This window comes from Hyperoodon ampullatus (assembly GCF_949752795.1).
Source record: "Hyperoodon ampullatus genome assembly, chromosome: 11".
Classification (NCBI taxonomy): domain Eukaryota; kingdom Metazoa; phylum Chordata; class Mammalia; order Artiodactyla; family Ziphiidae; genus Hyperoodon; species Hyperoodon ampullatus.
Window position 1 is genome coordinate 81,265,025 of NC_136924.1, and position 25,068 is coordinate 81,290,092.

Below are 25,068 nucleotides of genomic sequence, written 5' to 3' on the forward strand. Positions count from 1 at the left end.
AGATAAGTATTATTATCCCCATTTTCAGAGGGCGAAACTTAAGCAGTAATCTTCTCTGATCACACACCTAATGGGAGGCAAAGCTGGGATTCAGGCAGAGAGTGGACTGCCTCCAGAACCCCTGCCTTTTCCATCACAGCCTGCTGTACTGGGTTCCTGCTCATCGAAGCATTCGGGGACTGTCTTGAGTGGTTTCACCTTGGTTAGTGCTAACACAAAGTCTGCACCTTCCCAGCACAGAACAAGTCACTTCTCCTTTTCCCTGAATATTCCTCACCTCTAGTGCTTGAAAAAGTCAGAGCAGTGGCAGAAGACTTTTCTTCCTCTGCATCCTTCATTGTAGCCTCTACGTTTATTCAGCTAGCATCTAATGAAAGCCTACTGTGTGCGAACACTATTCTACACTCTAAGAATAAGTGAAACAATGCCCACCCTCCTAGAACTTACACTCTATTACTGGAAACAGACAAATAACTATATAAGAGAAGCCATGTCAGGGAATGATAAAAAACACATGATCATCTCAATAGACACAAAAAAAGCATTTGACAAAATTCAACATCCGTTCATGATAAAAACTCTCATCAAAGTGGGTATAGAGGGAACATCTCTCAACATGATAAAGGCCATTTACAACAGACCGACAGCCAGCATAATGCTCAATGGTGGAAAGTTGAAAGCCTTCGTGCTAAATTCAGGAACAAGACAAGAATGCCCACTCTCACTGCTTCTATTTAATATAGTATTAGTCCTAGCCACAGCCGTCAAACAAGAAAAAGAAATAAAAGCTATCCAAATTGGAAGGGAAAGGGTAAAACTGTCACTATTTGCAGATGACATGATACTCTATATAAACAACCCTAAAGTCTCCATCCCCAAACTATCAGAACTAATAAATGAATTCAGCAAGGTTGCAGGACACAAGATTAATATATAGAAATATGTTGCATTTCTATACACTAATAATGAAATATCAGAAAGAGAAAGTTAAAAAAAAAACCCTGTTTAAAAATGCATCCAAAGAAAATACAATACCTAGGAATAAACTTAATCAAAGAGGTGAAAGACCTACACTCTGAAAACTATAAAACATTGGTGAAGGAAATTGAAGATGATTCCAAAAAATGGAAAGATATCCCACACTCTTGGATTGGAAGAGTTAATATTATTAAAATGGCCATACTACCTAAAGTAATCTACAGATTTAATGCAGTTCCTATCAAAATACCCAGGACATTTTTCACAGAACTAGAACAAACAATCCTAAAATTTATGCGGAACCACAAAACCCCAAATTGCCAAAGCAGTCCTGAGAAAAAAGAACAAAGCTGGAGATGGTGACCCTCCCAGACCTCCAACTATACTACAGAGCTACAGTAACCAAAATAGCATGGTATTAGTATAAAAACAGACACATAGACCAATGGAACAGATTAGAGCACCCAGAAATAAACCCATGCACCTATGATCAATTAATCTACAACAAAGGAGGTAAGAATATATAATGGAGAAAAGACAATCTCTTCAACAAGGGGTGCTGGGAAAACTGGATAGCTACCTGTAAAACAATGAGATTAGAACATCCCCTCACACCATATACAAAAATAAACTCAAAATGGTTTACCTACATGTAAGACCTGAAATCATAAAACTCCTAGAGAAGAATATAGGCAGAACACCCTTTGACATTAATTGTAGCAATATTTTCTTGGATCAGTCTCCTAAGGCAAAAGAAATAAAAGTAAAAATAAACAAATGGGATTTAATTAAACTGGTGAGGAAAAACAAAGTAAGCTAAAGGAGTAGAGAGGGATGGAGGTATATTCTATTGGAGTGAGTGAGCAAACCATGGAAAGCTCCAGGGATCAGCAATAGCTAGCCCCTGGCAGCAATGGGCTGGGCATGAGGGAGGACCAGCAGGGCAGCCCACTTGACCAGAGCTAGTGAGGAAGGCAGATGGCAGCCAAGGATGTGGGAGGGGAGAGGGACAGAGACTAGATCATGCAGGGCCCCTGGGCTGGGAAAGAATTCTACATTTTATGCTAGGAAATTTATTCTAAAAACTTTATCAGTGCTTTCACTTTTTGGTTCAACATTATCAATTATTTCTCATACACAGAATTCACTCCTGACAAGGAAATGGGTAGAACATACTAGGGTAAATAGTTCAACTCACAGAACAGTCACAGGCTGGTAGATTTCAAATTGCTCCTAACCCCTCAGGCAGAAGGTAGGGGGTAAAGAGAGAACTTAAGGTGGCAATCCAACAGCGTCCTTTTCACTTTATTCTTTGCACATTTCTGGGTGTATTCTCTGCTTCTGCAGCTCCCTTTAAAACAGTCCAATCGAATATTTATATATATATAATATATATATATATATATATATATATATATATAAGATATATATATATATATAATGTCTCAGACCAGCAACAATTTAGCAAAAACTGATGCCTAGCTAGCCCAGTTTACCTGGACTGCTTGTCCTGCAGCTTCTTCACCATTGCTTCTAGGGCACCCTGCCCCTGTGGCCACCTGCAGCCGCTGATGGCCACACGGCCCACAGCCAGAGGCAGTGAACAAGGTTGGTGCCTATTCTAACACCAGCTATCCCATCTAGGGGCACTGCAATCCAGTTCTGGCATTAACCACCCAAAACTATCAGCAACCCCATAAGTTAGAGAGCATGATCCCCAACAAGACTGCCTAGATTTCAGATGCCAACTGCACTTTGGGTGTCCCAAGGCCACCCACACTTCTGACAGCCTACATATGCGTTCAGGGATTCCCATGACCCCCCTCAGGCTCAATAACTCAGTAGAACAACTCACAGAACTCAGGAAAACACTGTACTTATGATTACGGTTTTATTATAAAGGATTTATTACAAATCAGGAGGGCCAGCAAAATAAAGAGACATATGAACAAAGTCTGGGAAGGAACACAGAGCTTCCATGCCCTCTCCCCACGGAATAGGGTGTGTTACCTTCCCCTCACATCTGTGTGTTTACCAACCAGGAAGTTCCACAAGCCTCCATGCCCAGAGTTTTTATTAGGCTTTCATTACATGGGCGTGATTGATTGAATCATGGACACATACTTGAACTTGATCTGCAGCCTCTCTCCCCTTTCCGGAGGTCAGGCTGGCTCAAAGTCCCAACCCTCTCTTCAGGAGTGCTTGGTCTTTCTGGTGCCTCGCCCCTGTCTTGAAGCTTTATAGGGGCCCACCGGGAGTCACCTCATTAGCATAAACTCAGGTGTGATCCAGGGGGTTTGTGAATAACAAAGACATTTCGATCATTGGGGAAATTCCAGGGACGCACAGTCTCCCCCTAGGAGCCAGGCAAAGACTAGTCTTATTTTTTATTGTACAACAGTGCCCCTGCCAGGGAGAGTGACAGGCCTGGGAGTGGTCAGTTGGCGGTGGGAAGGAAGGTAATGGGGGTAGAAGCAAGTCAGAGGAGAAATGTGAGGTCAGAAATTGCCTCTACTGCTCGGGGGGCCACATACATATGGATTTATCCATGGTTTCAGCTTTTAAGACGTGTACCACCTAAATGAGGAGGCAATTAAAAGTCAGCCAGTATTCGTTATAAAACGTCTCAGGACAGCATCTGAGTTCTCATCAACACAGAGCACCTGTGGGCAGCAGCCAATCATCACCAGGCATCACAGTGTTACGTCGACTGGCTCCATCATGTGTCAGAAATGAGTTTTACACGTACACATTGCTTCAGCATCTGTTTCAGTTTCTTTAAGTTTTGTGTCAGATTGACATTCCATAAAAACAAATCATCAGGGAAACGTTTCAAAAATGAAAAAATGGATAAAACGCATAAAACCCGAACAGCCTCAGTTGGAAAAATGGGGAGTTTATTTGTGAAGCTGCACAGAAATTAGAAAGGTGACACCTACTGCGTGTTCAACGACTGTTTCCACATTGCCTTTGTGTCAAACTGCTCAATGACCTAGGGTTGCAAGTCCTGTTCACCAAGACGCTGTGCCTTCTGTGACTTGGCATCTTATTATTATAATCAACCAGGAGTCATTTTTCAAGAAGAGCCGCCATGGGGCTTCCCTGGTGGCGCAGTGGTTGAGAGTCCGCCTGCCGATGCAGGGGACATGGGTTCGTGCCCCGCTCGGTGAAGATCCCACATGCCGTGGAGAGGCTGGGCCCGTGAGCCATGACCGCTGAGCCTGTGCGTGGAGCCTGTGCTCCGCAACGGGAGAGGCCACAACAGTGAGAGGCCCGTGTACCACAAACAAACAAACAAACAAACAAAAAGAAGAAGAGCCGCCATGCTCTGGGGGTTCGGTACACCTATCTTCTCCCAGCCTCACTTGTGTCCTGGGCAGCCCATACCTCTGTTTTGTCTTCCGAAGTCTCCCTTGTTCATCCCACTTGAGATTACCTCATTTCTTTTCACATTTAACAGCTGCTGCTTGGCAGAGTTATGTGTCATCGTCTACGGCTGCTGGGTTCCTCGTGTTCAGGGCTACATCGTCTTTGGACCCAGCTGGCCAGCTGTTGATGCATTGGCAGGCTTGGTAAAATTATTTTCAATCTGTGCACCATCCTACAGTTGTTCTAAGTCCCAGACAGTGGTCACTACTATACTCTGCAAAGCTATCATCCAACTTAGAGTTCAGTCCCATGTTGACATCACACCCTGTTTGCCCCTATGCCAGAAGAACATATTGGTTTGGACTCAATTCAAAGTTTTTTATTCAGCATCCCTCAATCCACATGATGTCCTATGCAGAAAAATTTAGTGAAGAAATGTTAGCTTGTTGACGCTAATGAAAAAGTTTGACCTGAGTGTAAGATTTCTTTGGTACAATGTGGCACATCATCTTGGTCCAATTCTGAATTTATTTTTAGGTCTCTGTATTGTGCTAACCCCAAAGAACCACTCCAGATCTTTTATATTCTTTATTTTTTTAATTGAAGTATAGTTGATTTACAATGTTGTGCTAATTTCTGCTGTACAGCAAAGTGACTTAGTTATATGTATATATACATCCTTTTTTAAATATTCTTTTCCATTATGGTTTATCCCAGGAGACTGGATATAGTTCCCTGTGCTATAGAGTAGGACCTTGTTGTTTACCCATTCTAAATGTAATAGTTTGCATCTATTAGCCCCAAACTCCCACTCCCATCCCTCTCTCTCCTCCCATCCCCCTTGGCAACCACAAGTCTGTTCTCTATGTCTGTGAGTCTGTTTCTGTTTTGTAGATAGGTTCATTTGTGCCATATTTTAGATTCCAGATATAAGTGATATTGTCTGGTATTTGTCTTTCTCTTTCTGACTTACTTCACTTAGTATGATAATCTCTAGTTGCATCCATGTTGCTGAAAGTGGCATTATTTCATTCTTTTTATGACTGAGTAGTATTCCATTGTATATATGTACAACATCTTTATCCACTCATCTGTCGATGGACATTTAGGTTGTTTCCATGTCTTGGCTATAGTGAATAGTGCTGCTGTGAATATAGGGGTGCATGTGTCTTTTTGAATTATAGTTTTGTCTGGATATATGCCCAGGAATGGGATCGCTGGATCATATGGTAATCCTATTTTTAGTTTTCTGAGGGACCTCCATACTGTTTTCCATAGTGGCTGCACCAACTTACATTCCCACCAACAGTGTAGGAGGGTTCCCTTTTCTCCACACCCTCTCCAGCGTTTGTTATTTGTAGACTTTTTAATGATGGTCATTCTGACCAGTGTGAGGTGCTACCTCATTGTAGTTTTGATTTGCATTTCTCTAATAATGAGTGATGTTGAGCATCTTTTCATGTGCCTACTGGCCATCTGTATGTCGTCTTTGGAAAAATGTATATTAAGGTCTTCTACCCATATTTCATTTGGGTTGTCTGTTTTTTTGTTGTTGAGCTGTATGAGCTGTTTGTATATTTTGGAGAGTAAGCCCTTGTCAGCGCAGCATTTGCAAATATTTTCTCCCATTCCGTAGGTTGTGTTTTCATTTTGTTTATGGTTTCCTTTGTTGTGCAAAAGCTTGTAAGTTTGATTAGGTCCCATTTGTTTATTTTTGTTTTTATTTCTGTTGCCTTGGAAGAGTGACCTAAGAAAAGCCACTCCAGATCTTGATCGTGACCATGCCCCAGCTGCTCATGATAGATTTTTGAAACAATTCAGGGACTGGTAGAGAGGCCAGTGATGATAAAAACTAAAGGAAAAAGTCTGGATTTTTTTCAGAAGAAGGTCATTGGAGTCAAGGACAAATTTCAGGGGAGTATTAATATCCATCCACTTTATAAGAGAAAAAGAGAGGATAGGAAATAATGAAATAACAGTAGCAGGTATAGACTACTCTCATGAAAAATATGTCAAAACCCATTTTTATAGGCAATTTACAAGTGACCAAAATACATATGACTTCATAGTAGATTATACCTCACAAACATCCTTTCAGCAATTTATGTACATAAATGCAATTTTCTAATCTACAGGCTGCCCAGATATGGAACTCTTTCATTCTCCTAATTGGTCCAGATACTATAAATGATAGTACAGGTTTTCATGGAAACCAGAGGGACCATAGTTGTGACGGGAACAATCCTGGTTATGCCATTGTCTCTGCAAAAATTTGTTTTTGGAAAGCAGAATGTTTTTATTTGCATATGATAAGACTGTGCTGATAGAGCATCCTAAGGAATCCATAAACAGTTACTAGAATTAATATGCAAATTTAAAGAGGTTCAAAATTATAAAGTGTACACAAAATAATCATATTTCTATATATTAATCAAAACCTGTTGAAAATTAAAATTTTAAATGCCAAAAACATGGAATAATTACAAGTAGATTTAACCAACTATAGGTGCAAACTCTGTTAAAAAAAAAAAAAACTACAAAATATTGCTAGCGGCTTCCCTGGTGGCGCAGTGGTTGAGAGTCCGCCTGCCGATGCAGTGGATGCGGATTCGCGCCCCGGTCTGGGAAGATCCCACATGCCACGGAGCATCTAGGCCCGTGAGCCATGGCCGCTGAGCCTGTGCGTCCAGAGCCTGTGCTCCGCAACGGGAGAGGCCACAGCAGTGAGAGGCCTGCGTACCGCAGAAAACAAAAAAAAAAACAAAAATATTGCTAGGAGAAAGAAATTTTTTTGTTGTTGGAATATAGTTGCTCCACCATGTTGTGTTAGTTTCTGCCACATGGCAAAGCAAATCAGCCATACTGTGCAAAATTTTTAATAACACTGCTTTCATGCTCACATGTGTCCCTATTTAGCCTACAAATTACACGGTTTGTAACGGGAGTATAGTTAATAACAGGAGTACAGTTAAGGATTTCCTTTAAGGTTCAGCCAAAGGTTAGCGATGTTAAGATATCACTGGTTAGGTCTTGAGTTATTTAAAGTGGTTGTTCTCAGACTTTAGTATACATCAGAATCACCTAGAGGGCTTGTTAAACACAGATTACTGGGCCCCAACCTTACAGCTCCTGATTCTGCAGGTCTGGGGTGTGGCCTAAGAATTTGCATTTCTGTTTCCCATTTGATGTTAATGCTGCTAACCCAGGACAGACAGGCTTTAAGGACCAACAACTCTTTTCCTCTGCTTGGGTAGTATTTTGAAGACAAGGGAAAAGACTTTCGGATAAACCAAACAAGTTAAAAGAACTATTTGATAAAAGGTCTTAATGTCAGGGGCTAGTATAAGAACATCAGCTGGTGAGCTGGCTGACTGCAAATTCAGTCTAATCAGATTATTACAAGTAAAGCCCCGCGACGATAACCACGTGCTGGATCCTTCATTGATTTTTGTGTGTGATTTTGAGATTTGGTGACCATTCATTAAAGAGTTTGCTCTCAAGGGGGGAGGGGCGGGGGGGGAGAGCATTGTGTTTTTTTTTTTTTTTTACATCTTTATTGGAGTATAATTGCTTTACAGTGGTGTGTTAGTTTCTGCTTTATAACAAAGTGAATCAACTATACATGTACATATATCCCCATATCTCTTCCCTCTTGCGTCTCCCTCCCACCCTCCCTATCCCACCCCTCTAGGTGGTCACAAAGCACCGAGCTGATCTCCCTGTGCTATGCGGCTGCTTCCCACTAGCTATCTATTTTACGTTTGGTAGTGTATATATGTCCATGCCTCTTTTTGTTGTTGTTGTTCCAGAGAAGGAATTTAAGTAGGCTTTTAGAAGATTTACTCATTTTTTTGTTCGAGACAAACCTGTATGTGCTGTGTATATACATACATATACATCTGTGTGAGGTATAAAAGGCAGTGAAGTTCAAACGGTAACAGATGGAGTTACTAAAACAGATTTTAATTCCACTTGTTATTGTGTTACATTTGACTCTGGTGTTTAAAAAGTTCTGGAATGTTCTTTCTCTAGATCTATGTTTTCTGTATAGACATTTTATATGTGTGTGTACGTAAATTTTTCCTTGAGCTCTCTATATAAATTGACTATGATTTTTTAAATAGATGTATTATACTTAATTCGCCTCTTAATAAGTCACCTACAGTGGAAATGAATATGATGATGATATTTGAGAGAAATTTCAGGAGAGTCCTGTCAAAATATCAGAAAAAGATGTTTTGATTTACATTTTACTGCTGGTGTCACCACTTGCTATTCAGCATTTTATCAATAGTATTGAAATATAAATTGCCCTTTTTTGTTTTCATTATTGACTTTTTTTGATTATAAAGAACAGGCTGATCTTGATCTAAACATGCTTGTCATTTTCATAATTGAGGAGAGTTATAGCCAAAGTACATATGTAAATACCAAATAACTGAAAGATTCAGAACAAAGATTAACCCGTGAACACCGTATAGTAAAAATTAAGTTGGTGACACCTTCTAGGGTCAAGAGACTTTTAAGGTCAGGGATGTCTTTGATGTATCAGGAGTCCTCCATTGTCATCCTGGTTCTGCCATGATCTTCTGATTTGTGACTCAGGGGTTAGTGGTTAAATTTAAACTATCTTTAAGGCTTCCTCCATCTGTATCAGTAAGGGACATTCTCCAGTGGTGTGCTAATGTTTAACGACCAGTTCTGGCGGTAACGAGAAAGCTCTGATGGTTGCATTGCCTATTTCCATGGTGTAAATATTCCCACCGTGGCTGATTTCAGGCTGCCAATGTGGTGTCACTGAACTCAGAGGTGGAACACAGTGGCACAAACCAGCTCTCTTCTGTGGGAGAACAGCTGTGGAGTTCTGGCCCAATAACCCATTTAGGGGCTCAATTATCCAGTCTATCTGTTCACATTAATCCTGCAAACAAAATATTTTGAGCTCTGTGAATGCAATCTTATCCTCCAGGAAAAGGTGTGGTCTGTCAAGTATGCATTTCCAAACATTCATTTGCTGACTTCAAAGCCCCCCGGGGCTGACATTATTGTGATAGCACACCCTGTGTCCCACTCCTGCCACCCTTGCCAAAGTCCCCATGAATGCCCACCCGGAGATGGTGGTCTCCAAATGGGAGTCTACCATGTCTGTTCTTCATGCAGCAGCCAAAGTGTTCTGTTTCATTTTATTTTTATGTGTATCTGTGTGTATGTATTTGCTGTAAACCAGGAATAGCCATTCCTCTGCTGGGGGGCCAAAACCCTCCTTGGCCCCCACTGCTTCCAGTCCTCTCCATAACTGGGTCTGCTTCTGGTACCTTATCTCCTACCACTCTCTGTCTCTCACTTAGGACCACACTCCAGTTCAACCTTCTTTCTGTTCTTCAAATATGCCAACCTCACTTCGAGCCTTAGAGGCCTTTGCCTGACTGTTCCCTCTGCCTGAAGCTCTGTCCCATCACTTCAGTGCAGAGCTATTTCCTTCTCATCAGCCAGGCATCACCTCCTCAGAGTAACCTGTATGGCCTGTTCAATCTACAGTAGCCCCCTCTCCTCCAAAGACAATGTTTCAAACCACCGTTTTCTTCATGGTATGTATCTGAAATAGTATCCGAAATTATTTCATTTATGGTCATTTGTTATCATCTCCCTGCTCTTCATTCACCGTCCGTTAGACTGTAAGCTCTATAAGAGCAAAGACCCTTTCTGAGCTGTTCATTGCTTTAGCCAGAGCTTGGAACAGCATCGACTACATAGTAGGTGGTCATTACATATACTTGAAGAAAGAAAGGAAGGAGGTCTTTTTGCTTTGGATTAGTAAAGAACAAAAAGAAAGGGGGGCTTCCCTGGTGGCGCAGTGGTTGAGAGTCCGCCTGCCGATGCAGGGGACACATGTTCGAGCCCTGGTCCGGGAAGATCCCACATGCCTCGGAGCGGCTGGGCCTGTGAGTCATGGCCGCTGAGCCTGCGTGTCCGGAGCCTGTGCTCCGCAACGAGAGAGGCCACAGCAGTGAGAGGGCCACGTACTGCAAAAAAAAAAAAAAAAAAGAAAGAAAGGGGAATTGTTCATAGTAATGATATGTCTTATTGAAAAACTCAGGTTACCATGTTTACTGTATATAACAACTCCTAATCATCCATCCATTTTACCAACGATATGTATCAAGTGCCAACGACATAGAAATGGAAGATGCAAGAAGAAATCAGAAAGAAATACTGCCCTCTAAAGGGCTTATAAACTAAACAGTTCACATATTTCTCCTCTGTGTAGTTGATGACCCCAGAATTAATTAATAATATTAATTATGTATGACATTTATGATATGATTGTGATATTTCATTTATGGTATGGTCACAATTATCCCATAATTATTATAGTATTAAATATGATTATTATATAATAATTAGTTAGCTGTATGACTTAGATAAGGACCTTAGTCATTCTAGTTTAAAGTTTTATCACCTTTATGCTGGACAAAATAGGCCAGTGTTAAATTAGCACCTGGCCCCTTTAGTGCCTTGACACTTGCACCAGTCGGGGGTCTTTAAACAACAGCAGCTAACCTGGCTATCTTAGGGGGATAAGGAATTTGTGGAAGGGATGCGCAAAATTAAGAGGAAAGGGACAACCAGGCCCAGCTGGGCAGAATCCAAGCAAAGTGAGCTGGCCAGAAAGTCCCACCTGGGGCCAAGGCTGGCTGGAGGGAAGGTGCCACTGTCTCTGCTGCTGTGTCCTGGAAGCCGGCCCTGGCACCAGTGGCATCACCACAACCAGAGGTCACTGTTTCAATCACTGTGAACAAAAAGAATTCTGCTTCTTGGTAGCCCTTGTTCCGTGTCAAAATCTCAAGCAGGAGCAACCGGTGGGCCACTCTTAGGTCATGTGACTGCGCTCTGACTACCACAGGGAAGACAGACTTTTCAGCTTCCTCAGCAGGACGATGGACCCAGCCTTCCACACGACCCCCAGTGGCAGTTTCCTCAAGCACAGGAGGGCATCAGGGGTTAGGCAGCCAGAAGTTGGACAGATGCCTACTTGAGTATTCAATACTCTGTTCAAAATACTTTGCCCCAATCTCACCATGAAGAAACCTCTAGTTTTTTCCTATCCCAATGAGACTTGCAAATGCTCATACTTGAGATTATTTGCAGAAGAAAATAAATATTTATGTTCTTTGATAAAGAGGCCAAGAGAGAAACTTAGGAGAGTAAATATGGAAATTAACAAATAATAAGATTAAGAAAGGGTTAAAGCCCCAAGAATAAAAATATAGATTAAGTAGAGTTATGAACGGACAGGAAAAGAAAACCATAAACAGGAAGGGAAATGACTGGCTCTAAGGAGGCCCACAAGTAGGACCCTAGAGCTGCCTGGCGTTCCCGACAATCTCCTCTGTTATGCAAGCTTTACTTATTTATTTTTCCTTTGTGGTCAGAGTGCTTCCCACTTAACACTTCTCCAGGAAAAACGGCAATAGGGATCTGGGAGAATGTCAGGCAGGCCCTTTGGTTCCTTGATTGCTCACAGCCAGGTGGCAGACAAGCCTCCCATCGCTGCATCATCAGACCTTTGACTGGGTTTCGGTGCCTCCTCTGGGGCTGCTGTGTATCTTTGAATCAGCTGACTGGTGGCTCAAAGTATCTTTGGCTGCGGGGCTCCACTCCCCTCCTCTCTGAGTGATTCCAACCTGGTCGGTGCTCAAGGTGGGGTCCATAGCCTCCAGCAACCCCATATCACAGCTGCTGCCACAGCCAGAGACCTTCTGCCCTTTAGCTTTCCTGGTTACCAGCCTAGCAATCCTGCTAGTTATTGACAAGAGGACTGTAGCTCCCAGCAGCCCTAAGCTGCTCTTGGGTCCGGATCCTCTTAGGTCTCCCCAGCCATGGACCACTCTCTCTCCTCGGTGCAGCTCCCTCCCTGGCTGCCCTGTGGGCTGGGAGCAGATCAACCCCTCCACTTGCTGTTGTAGCTGATGCTTTGTGTAGACACCCAGGGGACACGGTTAGCTGCGTCAGGGGTGAAAAGACTGAGACCAAAAGAGAACCTATAAGCAGTTTCACTTCCGTGTGCAGCCATTGCCCTCCCATCGTGGACATACAGGGTGTCGCTAAGAGGGAGGGTTGGGAAGGCGGGAAGGGCTAGGAAGCAAGGCGGGTGCTCCGGGGCTGTGGTCTCTGCCCACAGTCCAACCTGCTGCCCATGATGAGAGCCGCCGCTCGCCCCCAGGGGTGCGTCACCTATTCCAGGTCACTGCCGAGAGCCCTACTTTTCAAAATCGGTGCATTTTCAGGTTGCTGGACTAGGTAGGACTTGAAGATCACAGTTCTCTCAACCCCCAAATAGCCGGGGGGCCCCATCCGGCACGCAGACCACACTCAGGCAATGACTCTTCCATTGGCCTAGTGCATGCAGTGCCTCTTGCCCATTGCAGGAGGCCAAGGTCCACATTAATGCCTGACTTTACCAGCACCTAGCTCCCCCAGCAGTCTGGAAATGTTTAAGGACAGAAATCTCGACCCATGAGTCTGAAACTCCAGAGCCCAACACTTTTTTTGGTAACATCTTTATTGGAGTATAATTGCTTTACAATGTCATGTTAGTTTCTGCTGTATAACAAAGTGAATCAGCTGTACGTATACATATATCCCCATATCCCCTCCCTTTTTCGTCTCCCTCCCACCCTCCCTATCCCACCCCTCTAGGTGATCACAAAGCTGTGGCTCCCTGTGCTATATGGCTGCTTCCCGCTAGCTGACATTTTACATTTGGTAGTGTATATATGTCCATGCCACTCTCTCACTTCGTCCCAGCTTACCCTTGCCCTCCCCGTGTCCTCAAGTCCATTCTCTACGTCTGTGTCTTTATTCCTGTTCTGCCCCTAGATTCATCAGGGGCATCACCATTTTTTTTTTTTTTTTAGATTCCATACATATGTGTTAGCATACGGTATTTGTTTTTCTCTTTCTGACTTACTTCACTCTGTATGACAGACTCTAGGTCCATCCACCTCACTACAAAAAACTCAATTTCGTTTCTTTTTATGGCTGAGTAGTATTCCATTGTATATATGTGCCACATCTTCTTTATCCATTCCTCTGCTGATGGACACTTAGGTGGCTTCCATATCCTGGCTATTGTAAATAGAGCTGCAATGAACATTGTGGTACATGACTCTTTTTTGTTTTGTTTTGGTTTTTTGCGGTACGCAGGCCTCTCACTGTTGTGGCCTCTCCCGTTGCGGAGCACAGGCTCAGGACGCGCAGGCTCAGCGGCCATGGCTCACGGGCTTAGTTGCTCCGCGGCATGTGGGATCTTCCCGGACCAGGGCACGAACCCGTGTCCCCTGCATCGGCAGGCGGACTCTCAACCATTGTGCCACCAGGGAAGCCCACATGACTCTTTTTGAATTATGGTTTTCTCGGGGTATATGCCCAGTAGTGGGATTGCTGGGTCATATGATAGCTCTATTTTTAGTTTTTTAAGGAACCTCCATACTGTTCTCCATAGTGGCTGCACCAATTTACATTCCCACCAACAGTGCAAGAGGGCTCCCTTCTCTCCACACCCTCTCCAGCATTATGACACTCTTGTTTAAGTGTTTGTTGAACTGTTTTGATCCTCTCTTCAGCCGAGGGGGGTCCACACTCAGCTGTTTCACTCTGGCTCCTAAGGTGAGGAAGTCACAGAAGGCAGGCCCTTCCGGCTTTCAGCTCTGCAGAAGCTGAGCCTGCCAGGCTGTGATGCCCTCCAGCACGCCCCGTGCTGGGAGCGGGTCAGCCACTTCCCCCACGGCTGTGCTGTGTGTAAAACTGGACCAGCGTCCAGTCCCTCCCAGATGTAACTTTTTTGATAAAGAGGCCTCTCACCGCTGTGGCCTATCCCACCACGGAGCGCAGGCTCAGTGGCCACGGCTCACGGGCCCAGCCGCTCCGCGACATGTGAGATCTTCCCGGATCGGGGCACGAACCCGTGTCCCCCGCATCGGCAGGCGGACTCTCAACAACCGCGCCACCAGGGGAGCCACCAGGGAAGCCCCCAGCTGTAACTTCTTGACTGCCAGCCTGAGGCCCTGCTGAATCAGTACCCTGTCGTCCTCATCCCAGCACTTCCTCCTTCATCGGCACTTTTGCTGGACCTATTTTTCTCTCTGCCCTTGGGAGCAGTGACTGGATCAAATAGGCCTTGTCCCTGGAGGGCTCCCCAGCCAGCAGCCCCCTTCCCAGCAATGATGCCCTGGATGTGGGGGTGTGGAAAGGGGTCAGGCAGGAGCACCGCAGTGATGCCAGGGGCTGTTGCTTTTTGAGCATTTGTTAGGTGCCTCTAAGTGGCAGGCTCCAGCCTCTGTGCGATCAGCTCAGCCGTCCAAGGACCCTTGAAGTTCATACAGTGCTTTGTAGGGTTCAAACTCCTTTCACATGCGTAATGCAAACTTGATGTCCAAGCATTTAGATTTGTAAAATATTTCAAGGTTTGACAATGACATTTGAAAGGGATTTGTTACTTTACGAAAGCATGCAATACAGATTTGCCTTGGATAACTAACACATTTTAAATTTCTCAGTCCACGCAAATATGGTACTCTACCACATTTGCAGGAACCCAGTTGCAGAAGGAAGATACAGATACAGAATAAACAGGGAGAGACAGAAGGAAGATACAGTTAATAAGGGTTGAGGGACTTCCCTTGGTGGTCCAGTGGTTAAGAATCTGTCTTGCAATGCTGGTTGGATCCCTGTCAGGGAATTAAAAGCCCGCATGCCCCGGGGCAACTAAGCAACTAAGACCCGGCCGCTGCCAATAAATAAACAAACAAACAAACATACATACATACATTTAAAAAGAAAACAGTGAGGGCTGGCAAATGGATCTTCCAGTCCTGGAACGTGTTATTTTTCTAATGCAGCAGAATTTGCTCTTCTTCCCTCCCTTTTCTTTAGAATGAGTTGCCAAGGTTTTCATTTATTTGTCAATCCAGGAATAACGTTTTCATTTCAAAGGACACAGCTGGATCCTTTCTGTCACCTCCAGTCCCCAGTGTTTGTCGGACAAGAGTGTGTTTTCCAGCTCATCCTTTCTTCCTCAAAACCCAGGGCCTGCATCCGAACCCCTGTGAGAATCAGCCTTTTTGTTGTCCATATTGAGCAATATTTGTCCCATACAGGTCGGGTGTTTACCAGGAGCAAGTGAAGCTAGAAGCCCAGATGCTAGTGTTGTGGGTGTCCCTTTTTTTTTTTTTTTTTTTTTTTTTTGGCTGCATTGGGTCTTAGTTGCGGCATGAGGGATCTTTTTTTTTTTTCAACTGCAGCACACGGGCTCTTCATTGCAACGTGCAGGCCCAATAGTTGTGGCGCTCAGGCTTAGTTGCCCCGCGGCATGTGGGATCTTAGCTCCCCAACCAGGGGTTGAATTCGCGTCCTCTGCATTGGAAGGCAGATTCTTAACCACTGGACTGCCAGGGAAGTCCCTCCCTTAAGTTTTTGAACTAATGTCTCACCTGCCAGCAAGGCCGCCGTGTTGGTCTGAGGGTGGGAAGCCCACCATCCCCCTCCTTCATTGAGCAGAGGCTGGGATGGGGTACATGAAACACTTCGCGTTAACCAACATGATTACTTTGACTTCAGAAAGAATCCCTGTTCCAGATATTGTCCTTGTTCTGAAGTTCCAGGAAAGCAGGAATTGTGTCTTTCCTTCAGGGACCTTCCAGTAAGTAGGTGATATTAGCATTGCTGGTGTTCCTTTTGCGAGCCATTTCTGCTGACATCTTCAAACCAAAAGTGCGAAGAGAGGAATGCAGTGGGTCACAATGAGGCTTTGGGGAAATGGTTATACTCGTCAGCCTAGGAGGCTTTGCATATGATTTTAGAATGGAAAATGAAATATAAACTTAAGACTTAGAAGAGGATGGTAACCAAGAAAAACCTTTGCCAGTGGTTTTGTAACAGCATATTTTAAGCATAGAGAGTCTAGAAGCAGAAATGAGGATACAGATTAAATGGTTTATTGATATTCCAGTACAACACAATACTATGCATGGTATGTTCAATGTGATACCCCTCATGAGCAGTCTTTTAGAGCACTCTGCAAAATTGCAGTGAATGTCAAGCATTGATCAATGTATTTCCACAGTATCTGCATCTGCATTTCTGATACAATACCTAAAGCATTTATTTCTGATTTTCAATAAATAAACCTTTAGCATACCCCAGAAGAAGTAATCAAGGGGGTTCAAGGTATAAAATATATTCTCACTGTAGTCTCTGTTTTCTCTGGCAAATTCAGAAGCTAAGCCTTGACATCTCCACTGGACGTGGAGAAATAGTCCAGTGCAGTGAAGGGAGCACAAGATTTCCTTTTGCACAAAGTGGAGGCCAAAGCCTGGCCCAGCCACTTATAACCCCTATGTGGCCTTGGCAAGTAACTAATCCTCTTCCTGCCTCAGTGTTGTCATCTGTAAAATGGAGATGGTAACAGTCTCAACCTTATGGAATCATTCTGGGTATTGGCCATAGCATGACTAAAGTGCCTGACACTTGCCAGGCAGCCAAAAAATGGGATTATTACTGTGTTATAGAACTACAGTGCTTGCTTTCTCTTTAGTTTACATGCAGGTGACTTATTTTTAATCTTTTTTTAAACCTTTTTTTATTGAAGTATAGTTGATTTACATTTTAGGTGTACAGCAAAGTGATTCAGTTATATATATGTATACATATATTCTTTTTCAGATTCTTTTCCATTATCGGTTATTACAAGATACTGAATATAGTTCCCTGTGCTATACAGTAGGTCCTTGCTGTTTATCTATTTTATATATAGTAGTGTATATCTGTTAATCCCAAACTCCTAAATTATCCCACGTGACTTTTAATGTGTACCTAGTAGAACGAAAATGACATAAGACAGTTTCTCCAATGTTTGGCTCACTGAAATCAGTCTCCTCCTACTTTTCAATCTCGTTCTGATGCAGAGAGAAATCCTTACAATCTTTACATTTTCTCAAGCCTGTCACCAATTAAGCATCAGCAGGGCTAGATTATATAAGAGCTTTTCCACTACGTAATATGGAAGAACTTGTCCAGAAGTGGAAGTCAAGTGCAGGGAAACAGTTATAAGACCTCAAGGAAACCTAAACTTTCTAGCTTTCAGACTGGGCGTTTGTAATATGCTGAGCTTGGGTTATGTGGTTTCAAGGTTGCTTCTAGCCTAAATGCTATGTTTCTGTTTGCTCACTTGGCGAGCTTGGAGCTTGTCTCAACAATTTGGTTTGTAAAGTTTTGAATTCATGGCTCACAGAATGATGAGCTGGAAGAGACATAGAGACCACCCAGGGTAACACTCTGGTTTTACAGATGAGGAAACTGGGACTCAGAGTATAAGGCTTCCCCACCATCCTTATATCACATAGCTAGCTTTTGGCTGAACTAAAACCAAAACCCAGGTGTTCTGACTCCTAGATCAATGCTCTTTCCTTTATATCGCATGGCCTCTTTCCTGCAAATGGGGTATCACATTTAAGAACCAAATATGAAAACAGCACAGCTGAGCTCTGACTGACTCTGACAGCCTAATTGTTTACGGAATAACTACAAAATTACGTAAGTCAAATTGATCTGACTGTTGAAAGGACTATTTGAAGGGTTTTCACACTTAAGTCTGTCTATGTTCTAGTGATGGAGAAAGACACATTATTATTAGAATTTAGGGATAGCAAGAGGGTTATGGCTGGCATGCTCTCGGTCCCTTCACCTCTGGGCTTTGCATTTTAGAAGGCTTGAGAAGCTCTGGATTTCCTATCACCAAGTAGCTAGGATCATACACTGTAACCTCAGAATCTAACACTTAATCTGCAGCTTCCCTGACTTTATATTACCCTGTGGTTAAACATTTTCATTCCTGATGAAATAAGGAAATGGTGTCATATTGACTAACCAAAGTCTCCATGGGACTCTGCTAATCATGAGAATGATCACGAGATGTACGTAGCATATGTGAGTAACCGAGAAATAACAAATCAAATCCAACTGCTTTGTTAGATGATGGACGCATTGCAAGTCGACGCGGTGAGGGAGTGGTGTCCTGTTCACCAGTCACCGCTCTGAGTGTCTGTCCTGCAGTTCTGGCTTAGACTAAAGTCCAGCGCTCTCCTTTCTCACCGGGCTCAGGCTGAGCCTTCCATGGAAGCCACTCATTTTGACACTGGAGCAGAGAGAGGAACCTTGGGGTATTTCATTGGAAACAACTTTCAGTGAACAAGCCTGTACAGCATTTATTCTAAGAACTCTGCTTGATTTGAGTTAATTTTGGTGAAAAGAATATACTTTCTGCACGAATTTGGAGGAACACCCATTGTGAAAATTTATTTTTAAAAGAGTGGCTTTTTTTTGTAAAAAGAGGACAAAAGACCATACATTTAGGTTGCTTATTTTTTGCCATTTTAGTGAGATGCAAAACATTCAAGTCAGGTTCCCAGAAATTAAGAAAAGGAACCAGAAAGCATTCAATACTGAAAAAAAAATCTTAATGACGCGTTATATTTTAGCTTCAGATTATGGTCCATTGATATACAGAGGAAGAGAGGAATGAAACAAAAAGCAGAAAACTAGGAGAGAAAAGGCTGAGAACCAGGCAAACAAACAAAAACAGAGAAAGATACAGGCAGTGCAAGGAAGAAAGATGAGAAAAACCGAAAGAGGATTAGAAGAGAGAATGAGTTTTAGGGACTCGGAGAAAGGACAGTGGAGCTGGGTGGCTTTCGTACCTCGCCCTTAAGCCCAGCTTGTCGCTGTTTTCATCATCTTTGATTGAAGTCTTACTCTCCACCTAGACTGTCAATTCCACCAGCACAAGAACTGCACTGGGTTTGGCTCTCTATTGTTTTCCCAGTGCCTAGCACAGACATAGTCAACACTGTAAGAATTAGGCAATGAATGGATGAACAAAGGAACAAGTGAAAAAAGAATGTGTAAGGGAAGAGTCCTGTGGCCCAACCAGCTGGGGCAGTGGTCCCCTGAGAACTGCCATTGTCTCCTCAAAAGCAAGAGACCGTGGACTGGGCTGACCTGGGCCCCGCAACACCTACAAGAGCATTTCTTCAGAGGCGATTCCACCGTCTCACCCATGTTCTCTTTGCTAAGCATTAGAACACTGTTTTGTCTCTCCTTCTCTTGGAAACTTTCTGAAAGCTGATGTTTTCGCCAGCCCCACCTTGGGTGTCACCATGTCTCCTGGTACCTTCTCACCCCAGGCCCAGTTGTCTGAGGTTCTCGAACGCTTCTGTTCCATCAGCCTCCCTGGAATCCCTGTCCTGATACAGACCAACTCTCCTCTCCTACAAGCTGCCTTCTTGGCTCTCCTGAGAGGAGTCCCCTGTCCTTTAGCCCACTGGTAGCAGTGGCCGATCTTCCTAGCCGCTCAGTACGAAGGGCCCCAGAAGCGGGTCAGCTGACTCAACTCCCCATCGCCAAGAAATCATCACATCTTCACCCTCATGTGAAAACCCATTCTTCAAGCCTTTCCATCACTGTCTTCTAATACCCCCTGGTCACTCCTGTGTGTCATCCACCCCTTCTACTGACCTCCTTCAGGATGAATTCGCAGATTTCGTGCATGATTCATCCAAAAGATTCTCCTCTGCAAATTGTGATTTTTAAAATCTGTAGTAAAATATACATAAAACATAAAATTTTACCATTTTAACCATTTTACGTGTAGAGTTTTATGGCATTCGGTACCTTCACGTTGTTATGCGGCCATCACCACCGTCCATCTCCAGAGAGTTTTCATCTTCCCCAACTAAAACGCCGTACCCATGAAATACTAACTCCCCAAATTCCCTGATATTTTATCAGATTTCAGGCCCTCTCACTCTAGAATTTTTATTTCCTGAAGTTGTGCTGCGTTCAGGATTTTAAATATTTTTCCACTTTCTGCCCACAGTCTCCCTTGCCAGGAGGCCTGGATGCAGAGAGGTCTGGGTGGGGATCCCAGCTAAACGATTTGCCAGCCTCAGTTTCTTCATTTGTAAAATTAAGATATAGAGAATACGGTAGATAATATAAATACTAAATAGATAAGAGAACTGGAGTCCATTGGATCGTCCAAAGGATTAAGTGCTGACAGAGCATTTAGCACAGGTCTGCGCTTCTCCATCCCTCCTACCAGGTCCACACGCTAGTGTTCCTCACTCCAGCCACTGCTCTGCTGACATTCCTAGCTTCCTGATACCTTTGTCTTTCCAAGGCCCATTCCAAGGGACACACCATCTTGTATCAGTCCAACTCTCTGCCTCAACTCCACACCCACTTGGGCTGTTGGTGAACAGTGGTCTTTGCTGGAGTCATTACAAGGCACAGTCTCCCACTCCACCCCTGCAAGCAATTAATGGGCCCCTATTTGGCTTCCTCTTCCCATTCCTCATGCCAGCCATTTCAGGTCTTTCCTCTTCACTCCATCTCCCTACCCTGCCACTACCCAAGCAGTTACCATTTATCTTCTGTGTCTCCATAGATCAGAGTTCTTAAACTTTAGTGCGCATAGGAGTCATGCAGGTCCCCTAAGAGGTTCTAATTTTGTAAGAGACAGTGGGGTTGAAATCTGCTATTTTAACAAGCAACCCCAGGGGATTTTGATATGCAGAGTGCCCAGTTCACTTTTTGTGGAGGGCTCTCCTAAGCCACAAGCTCCTTGAGAGCAGACATGTTGTCTTACCTGATTTTCATCTCTAAATACCTGGCAACAGATATTGAAGGATTAATTGAATGAATGAATCTGGCTGTCACTCTGCACTTCAGCATAAGTTACCATTCTCCTTTGAAATGCTAATTGGCTACGGCTATTTAAATGCAGCTTAAATCTCTTTAATATGTTTTATCCTATCCTTTATCAGCCCTTTTCACTGCCATTGGGGGTAGGGGACTATAAAGAACATGTTATTCTCTGACTAACAACTACCAAAAAAAAAAAAAAAAAAACCAATCCAAGGTCCAGATGAGGTTTAGGGAGAAGTGCAGAGATACATAGGTTGGGTCTTTCCCCTTTCCTCTTAGGGGAGGAACGTACTCTGCTGACTCTTGTTCTAGGGATCAGCTAGGCAGACATCTTTGTAGCCACTGCAGTGGACTTTTCTGGAGTGGAAAGAATCTTAAGCAGGAAGGTCACTGCTAGGGATATTGGGAGAAGGTGACTTAGAGAAATAGGTAGAGATACAGACTGACATATCCAGTCAGTGGTGGAAAGGCTCACCTGCCTTCAAATCCTAACTCTGCCATTTTCTAGCTTGTGATGAGGGTAATTAAACTGCTGGGGCCGCTTGATTCCTCATCTGTAAAATGGGACAGTGATTTACCTTGCAAGCTCTTTTGAGGATTGAAAGACAGGGTATAAATAATTCACAGTGATTCTATGATGGTAGACAATCAGGCAGAGTTTTCAAGAGAGGTGGGTATCTCATTAACCATCTGTCTTTACCGCAATGGAGGGGACACACACACACACCCACACACACGTATGTGCTCACACCCCTACACTCAGTCAGCCTGGAAAAACAGAAGTGGCACCAGCTATTGCCCTCTGGGGAAGTCTAACTCTAAAACCTCCCTCCCACTGTAATAAAATGTTTCCAAAGAGAGCAGACAGGGTAACCTCGGGCCATGCCCTTCCACTTCCCTCTTCCCTGAGCGGAGCTGGGAGCCTGTCTTGGGGAAGTGGGAGGTAAACCAGCATGGGTGGCTGGAACTGAAACATTTCTTTTAGCATCTCCAGACCCTACCTCATCATTCATCAAGATTCACTGATCGCCCACAGCGTTCAGGGCGCTGCTCTAAATGCTTTATCCGGGACCTCCCTGGGAGCCCCTACGAAGTTTGTTGCAATATTTAATTCCCACCCTCAACCTCTCCCCACCCCTGGCCAGAAAGAGTACCCTGTGCTTTGGGTGCTAAGAAACTTTGATTTAAATGTTAATAATAATGAGCACTTATAAACATTCTTTACAGAACTTGAGGCGCTCTTCCATATTTATTCCCTTGTTCCTGCACATGTATTTGCTTTTAGGAGAAGAATTTGGACTGGTTTCCTCGGATGCGAGCTATGTCCCTTGTTAGCAATGAAGGTGACAGTGAACAAAATGAGATTCGGACCCTGCAGGAGAAGTTGGAATCGACCATGACTCTGGTCAGACAGCTCTCGGGCCAGCTGGCGGAGCTCAAGGAGCAGGTGGGTGCACTGGGCAGATGGAGCTGGGGGGCGGGGCGTGTGAAATCGTTCACCACTGTGAGAGAGGGGTGGCTGGAGACTCCTGGGCGCAAGATTGTTACCCACGATGGACTGTAAATTCCCATAAAAAAAACACTCCACATTGTGTTGTAAGAACCAAATCTCTGCAAGCAGAGGCTACTTCTACTTATCACACCTCCCCATCTTGTGTGACACTTCTACGGAACGGGGAAGGAAGGAGCAGATACCTAAAGACAAGGACCTCTTTGGACTTTTTCATAGAAAATCGTATTCTCTGCCATCATACCCATTACTGACTTCATCAGAAAGGCAGATCGTCATTAGTACCTGTCATTTCAACACTACAATCGACCCCTTCGTCGTGTAACATTGTTAGCATTAGTAAAAATATCAAAAGTAACTGTGGTAGGTTTTAAAATGACTAAGGTGATGGCGATGATTATATGTGTGTGACAAGCAAGGGCTGCTTTAAAAGAACCACAGTTCCTCTTTCTTAACCACAGACAGGGGTTTGCTCTGTTTCTCTGCCTAGGGAAATTCACTTTAAAAAATATTTTCCCTTTTTTGATAAATATATTTTCTATGATCCTGGACAGACTATAGGTGCTTGGGAAATATTCACCCAACCTTGTGTGTCCCACCAGCACTGAGAAAGAGTGAGAAAATCAGCTCAACGCGTTCTCTCTTTTCCCCCAGATGACAGAACAAAGGAAGAATAAGCAGAGACTGGGCTTTCTCGGATCAAACACACCCCACGTGAATCATCACATGCCACCACACTGATACCATGGGGGCAGCCGTGACTAGCCTTTCATCAGTGTGCTGCCAGATCACTGAATACAGAACTGAGATGGAGGGGAGTGAACAGTGCCTATTGTTGAAAAGTTAAAAACAGCCAAGTGCCAAGATGTTGAGTGGTTTAGCTCCGAGAACAATTTCTAACTGTGTTTTCATGGTTGAGAAGACCAAACTTAAAATGCAGCCACTAAAAAGCACACATCACGCATTCTTAATGCAAAGAGAGGTGCCTTGCTCAAATGGACGGAGAAGGTAGGGGGAGGCAGGGTGGAAGGAGATGCAGGGCGGAGAGAACTACCTTTGGCTGAATCTATAAGAGTCCATTTTGTCTTAAATGCTGACTGCGACCTTTGTTATGGTTGGTTGGAATTTCTTTCTTTTAATTATGGCATATAGGCCAGTGATACAGGAAGTCATATTTTGGTGGCTAAGTTTTACTAAGGGAAAGAACTGAAAAGATTAAAAATGAGAGTTGCAAAGAAAAATGTTAATGCTTCCAAACCGTAGCTGTCACAGGCCAATTTCCTTATTTATAACGTGCAACACAATGGACTTACAGCTCTAGGAACTAGAGCTTTGGGGCTTATGCCCCTCGGGCTGACAACGCGACTGGAACGTGATTTCCTTCTCCCAGATTCAGAGGGGCTCTGTCAGTATGGAGCACAAAAAGAGGTTTTCATAAAACTTGTTTAAAAACATGCTTAAAGTCATGTAGAGGCTAAGATTTTTTAAAGATTTGGGGACAAAAAAGCTGACAGTAAGCCCCAAGCACATATGTATGCTATTAAAATACATCGAGATTAATAAATGAAGATGCTTAAAGGTGACAGGAAATATTGAGAAACTTATGATGGTGGCATTGCCTTTTATAAATATGGAGTAAAAGCTATTTGATTCATGTTTGCTGTACTTAAGAACTGAGTGGTTTTATTTATGCTATTCTTGCAGTTAGGGAAAAAATCCAAGAAACATATTGAATACTCAAGAAAATGCAGCGTTTCAATTGCATATTTTAAACTGTATCAGTAAGAGCTTTTCAAAATGTAAAGAGATAATAATCTCTTCCTCAAATTGTTTGTATGTTAAATTATGCAACCAGAATTTGTGGAGGGAGAAATTAACCTGCCATGCTTATATTATTCTTAGCGATTACGCTTTTAGAATGTTAAGGCAAAATTCAGATCATGAAAGTGTTAGGAGAACTGCCACGTGGCAATAGAGTAGGCACGTGACACCAGACTCTTGGAGCTGCTCTGCAAGCTGACCTTTCCTGGTCGCTGCCCCGAGAAGAACAAAAAATTGCATTTTTAAACTCTCATGTTATTACCACTAAGGTTTAAGTTCAGGACAGCAGTTGCTATGACCATTTTTAAAGCTTTTGGATTATTTTAATATAGTTTAAGCTATTGGCTTCTAAAATTCTCAAATCATGGTCTGGGTAGATGATAAAGGATGCCTGAACCAATCCTTTTTCCACACACACCATTAAAATGTAGACTTGGAGGAAAGCTGTTGAAACCCAGAGCAATGAATTTTTGAACTGAATCTGCTGGTACACCTCCCCCGCTCCTCCAAATACCTACTCAGGTTAAGAATTCCTTACTCTGATCTGATGGTATTTTTCCTAACCAGTTGCTGAAAGATCATGAAACAAAGATACTCAGAAACTGGGATATATATCTGTATGCAAC

At 43.4% G+C, this 25,068-nt stretch overlaps 1 protein-coding gene across 2 annotated transcripts in view; it reads left to right on the forward strand.

Annotated features, from left to right (window-relative positions):
- The window catches only part of ITPR2 (inositol 1,4,5-trisphosphate receptor type 2), a gene marked incomplete at its 3' end in the record, with an annotated part of 533,638 nt that extends 510,276 nt beyond the window's left edge, over positions 1 to 23,362 (forward strand). For both annotated transcript variants that reach the window (XM_079715959.1, XM_079715960.1), the window contains 2 exons: positions 22,397 to 22,558; positions 23,276 to 23,362. In XM_079715959.1, the coding sequence (XP_079572085.1) occupies positions 22,397 to 22,558; positions 23,276 to 23,362 (249 nt within the window). The remainder of the gene's footprint in view (positions 1 to 22,396; positions 22,559 to 23,275) is intronic.
- Positions 23,363 to 25,068: the final 1,706 nt, after the last annotated feature.